The sequence below is a fragment of the Sardina pilchardus genome, chromosome 15, assembly GCF_963854185.1.
Source record: "Sardina pilchardus chromosome 15, fSarPil1.1, whole genome shotgun sequence".
In the NCBI taxonomy this organism is placed as follows: Eukaryota; Metazoa; Chordata; class Actinopteri; order Clupeiformes; family Clupeidae; genus Sardina; species Sardina pilchardus.
In genome coordinates, this window is record NC_085008.1 from 23,513,343 (window position 1) to 23,518,342 (window position 5,000).

Sequence of the window (5,000 nt, forward strand, 5' to 3'; positions counted from 1 at the left end):
CCCAGGCCTTCCTCAGGCCAGAGTACAGCAGAGGCAGCAGCAGCAGCAGCAATGGTGGAGGCAGCAAACCCGATTATCTTAGGAATTCAAATGAGCAGACTTGGCATGGGAACAATGCTCTCTGACTCAACTCCAAGAGCTAAATGGGGCAGACAAATACAGTTGCCATTTCCGTGTACCGGCCACAGAACACTGAGTACTACTTTGGGCCGGGGCGGGGGGGGGGGGGGGGGGGGGGGTAATAAGATTCCTTGGCTACTGATTGGTCAGGTCTGATTTTGTGCTGAGCAGTGGAGGTGTGTGTGTGTGTATCTGTATGTGTGTGTGTGTGTGTGTGTGTGTGTGTGTGTGTACCTGTATGTATCTGTGTGTGTGTGTGTGTGTGTGTGTGTGTGTGTGTGTGTGTGTATCTGTGTGTGTGTGTGTGTGTGTGTGTGTGTGTGTGTGTGTGTGTGTGTGTGTGTGTGTGTGTGTGTGTGTGTTGGAGGTAGGGGGCGGTCAGGGGAATTAGCGACAAGTGCATCACACGTCTGTTTCTTTTGTTCCAGAAGACAGGAAGCTGTTCGTGGGGATGCTGAACAAGCAGCAGACCGAGGAGGACGTGTACCGTCTCTTTGAGCCCTACGGAGTCATCGAGGAGTGCACAGTGTTGAGAGGCCCCGACGGAAACAGTAAAGGTAGGACGCTTCTCAAGGCTGCTTTTCAAGGCCTCAGGTCTCATGTACTCATGAAATAGGAGACATGCAATGTCCTGATATTGTACACGAATAAAAACATGGAGAACCCTAAAGGGGCTCTTCCACCAAGTGTCATGAAATTGGGGCCTATCATTTTTGCATATTCATTATGCAGTATTGTACTTTAAAACAGACAGAATACTAGAAGAGCAGGTCTCCATTAAGTCCATATGACTGTCTTGCAGTGTTAATGAAAGTGAAAAATGAATGTACCAGTGGTTCTGGTCGGCTCTTAAATGTATCGGGTTATTTGACCCATGGTGCACCCTTCCACCAAGTTTCATTAGAACTGGGCCGATAGTCTCTTAATAATGCTACTGACAGACAGACTAAGAAATAGACTACAATGAAATCATAGCCTTGCTGGTGCAGGTAATAAAAGATATGGAATGCACTCTTAAAGGCACCTTGAAATGTCCCCTGCTTCAAGCAAACACACACTCACACACACACACACACACACACACACACACACACACACACACACACACACACACACTCACACTCACAAAAAGTGTGTGTCTGATGCATTTATTAGCAAATCAGCACTGCAACCCCCAGTATAACTGGCACCAGAGTAAGACACCAATATGTGCGTGGACATGCAGCCGTGCGTGCGCAGAGGGACTGGGGCATCTCTCCTGCCGCTGCTCACGGAGCCGCTCGGTGAAATGATTCCTGGGGCCGAGGGACTCGCTCCCTGGATCTGCCTTCAAATGTAATCCACCAGCAAAACATTTTCATGTCAAAACAATTCCGACATCCCGTGTTGTGAAGAAGAAGCGAGAGGAAAGAGCTCGAGGTTTTGTTGGACCAGCTCTCTCTCGTGTATCGTCATGTTGCATCTCCAGTGCCCCCCCCCCCCCCCGTCCTTTTCCCAAAACACATCAGCTATCAGTCTTTACTGTTGCTCTTAAGATGCATAAAAAATCCACAACATGTGCATTAGCAAGATTAAAACACACTTGACGAGTTAAAAACTTTTTTTGATCGCGTTTCACACTTTACGGGGGTTGATCTCAAACCCACGTTTGGTTTGGGTTTACATTTTCCCTATTTTATTTTCCTGGGGAGTTTTTAGACATACTATACGACGGCATAATGAATGTGGAAAGTATCAATTCTAGCACGCTGTACGTGTGATATGTATAGACAGACATGTGGTGCTAAATAGTGTCGTTTTTCTGCTCCAACGGTGCAATCTGTACAAGAGCCTACAGCACCCGGAGCCTGGGGTGGAACAGCCTGCTGTGAAGGAGAGGGCGGGCGGGGGGTAGTCTCGCCTCGCCTCACCCCCCCACCCACACACCCCCCCTCACCCTCTCCATGTTTTGACGAGCTTCTCCTCACATTGTTTAATAATGGCTCCCTGTGTGGATCTCTGTGTGTGTGTGTGTGTGTGTGTGTGTGTGTGTGTCTGTTTCAGGCTGTGCCTTTGTAAAGTTCTCCACACACGCCGAAGCGCAGTCTGCAATCAGCGCCCTGCATGGCAGCCAGACCATGCCAGTGAGTACCCTTCACTTTCTCTGGATACGCCCAGCTTCACATGCAAAACGCACAAACAAACAAACAAACATCTCGCCCCCTGCCTCTCTCCATCTCATTTTCCATTTCTCTCTCTCTCTCTCTCTCTCTCTCTCTCTCTCTCTCTCTCTCTCTCTCTCTCTCTCTCTCTCTCTCTCTCTCTCTCCCTTTCTCTCACACCCTCTCCATTAAATACACTGCAACACGCACACTTGGAATAATGATATCTGTGTTAACGCCTGTGTTATTACCACCTGCTTTATAATGCCACACAACTCCCAACATGTCTCTCCTACGTATGTAAACAAAGCCCTAAACCGAAGCAAACAGGTCCGACTCCAAAACCCCACCATCTACATTTTCCCAGTCAAATCAATCCTGGAGCTACACTGTATGTATTACGCGTGAGCTCTCAGCCCGGTCATTGTATGGCGTGTCGGCTGAATAGGTGGGTTTCTATATGAAGTCTCTTTGTGGTTCCTTTTTGCAAGGCCTTTCCTCAGCCTGTGTGCGGCGTCCACAAAGCCTCCTCATTGTGCATCACACGGCTGACTCATGCCGACCCCAGCGCCCGGGCAGAGCGCATTATTCCGAGGTTTGAAGTGCCCTCTGCATTCAGACCTCCCTTTGTCTGACCGAGTCCTGCAGCAGGGAGAGAGAGAGAGAGGGAGAGAGAGAGAGAGAGAAGAGGAGGAGGTGGAGAAGCAGATGGGAAGAAAGACATGAGAAGAAAGAGATGCAAAGAGAGGGACGAAGAGGGAGAAAGCGTGCAGCCCATTGAAAGAAAAAAGAAGAAATAGACAGAGAGAGTGCAAGAAAGGGAGAGAGAGAGAGCGATGGAGAGAGAGAGAGAGAGAGAGAGAGAGAGAGAGAGAGAGGGAGCTCGTAAACCCTCAGATGTGTGTGTTGCGGGAGCGCGTGAGTGTGTTATTTATGGGCGCCACTGGTGTGAGTGTAAGCAGCAGGCTGCAGAGCTGGGCTCTGTCATTAGTTTTGGCGCAACCTTGAGGTCAATATAAGTGCAAATGACTCCGGGACAGTGGGCAGGCCCCTGAGCAATGGCACATTAGGAGTCCCTGCTCCTCTCCTCTCCTCTCCTCTGCTCCCCCTATCTCTCTCTCCACCTCTTTCTATCCCCCTCTCCCCTCCTCACTCCTCCTCTCATCCCCCCCTTTCCCCACCACCACCACCCCCACCCCCCCTTTCCCAGCCTCCCGGGATATTAGGCAATAGACTTGTTTACTTCACCTTTCACCACATCGGCTGGTGAATTATTCATTTGCGTATAAGCGGGAGAGGACCGGGAGAGAGCGAGAGGGAGAATGAGAGAGAGAGAGAGAGGGGGAGAAAGAGAGAGAGATGGAGAGAGAGAGGGAGAGAGAGAGAGAGGGGGGAGATAGAGTGAGGAGAACGAGTGAAGAGAGGGGATGGAGACGAGGAGACGAGAGAGGGGGTAGCGAGTGATGAGGAGCGTGTGACTGGACAGGATTTATCTCCTTGTCTGCTAAATTGATTATAAAAATCGTATCAGCGTCTCATCTCGGGCACGCCGGGTTCTGACCCGTGGTTTGACCTCCTCTGCTCTCTCTCTCTCTCTCTCTCTCCCTCTCTCTCACTCTCACTCCCTCTCTCTCTCTCTCTCTCTCTCTCTCTCTCTCTCTCTCTCTCTCTCTCTCTCTCTCTCTCTCTCTCTGCTGGGTTTAGCAGGGCCATGAGCCCGGCCCGGACAACTAGCGGGTGCTTAAGAGACCAGTGCTGAGACAAGCTACACACACACAGTACAACAGCATTACCATCGCTGGCCTGAGGGGTTGGAAATAAAACAACCGTAGCACCAAAGGGAATAAAGCTAGTCTTGTTTCGGAACACACTAACCCACATGAGCGCTCCTCTCAATGGAATGTGTGCTAAATAGCTAAAAATAAAGTCTTGGAGTAGTATTCGACTCCAGTGGCTTTGCTTTGTGGGTTACAGAGGGGCCAACAATAGCTAGCAATGGTCACAGGACATACTAACCCATATGAGAAGGCTTTAGGTGCTGTGTCCACCAAACGCGTTTTTTGCACCGACGGCGACAATTTTCAATGTAAAGTCTATGTAGCTCAGCGCTCACAGCGCTGAGCGCCCTCGGCGGAAAAAAACGGTCGGCGCCGACCTTTTTTGTCGCAGCGCTCAGAGCGCTCAAAGTTGAAATCTGTTCAACTTTTAGAACAGCGCCGGGCTCGTCAATGGCACTTCTCGTTATAAACCGTCTCTGGTTTTGGTAACTTAGCAACAATAAACACTTATCGAAGCGCCGAGAGGAGGAGGTTTTGGGCGCTCTGGCTGTAAAAAACGCATTTGGTGGACACAGCACCTTATTCTGTCGAGCATGTGCTGCAGAGCTAGAACAGGACAAAAGAGAGCATCTGACTGCAATAGTTTTGGTTTGTGAGTTATAGGTAGGCCAGCTGTAGCCAGCAAGCACTAACGTCAGAGGGAGTGAGAAATAAATTCACATCCCCAGATTTAGTTGTGCATGGGACTGAATGTAAACACCAGAGCAGCAATATATTTTCCTATATTCTACGGTATATATTTCTATATTCATGCATACAGTATGTATATATGCATGCATGCGCATGCATGCCTGCGCCTACGTTCCCCCTCTCCATCTCTCTCTGTCATGTGCTTATACAGCCATGAGCATAGGTCAAAGATTCACTGACTGATCTTATTTTCCAGCTCGCAGGGCTCGGG

General features: G+C 49.6%; 1 protein-coding gene across 4 annotated transcripts in view; it reads left to right on the forward strand.

The window, feature by feature from the left end:
* celf5a (cugbp, Elav-like family member 5a) overlaps window positions 1-5,000 on the forward strand; it is a 138,703-nt gene that overhangs the window by 109,510 nt on the left and 24,193 nt on the right. For all 4 annotated transcript variants that reach the window (XM_062556276.1, XM_062556277.1, XM_062556278.1 and 1 more), the window contains exons 4-5: window positions 549-677; window positions 2,164-2,243. In XM_062556276.1, coding sequence (XP_062412260.1) covers window positions 549-677; window positions 2,164-2,243 — 209 coding nt within the window. The remainder of the gene's footprint in view (window positions 1-548; window positions 678-2,163; window positions 2,244-5,000) is intronic.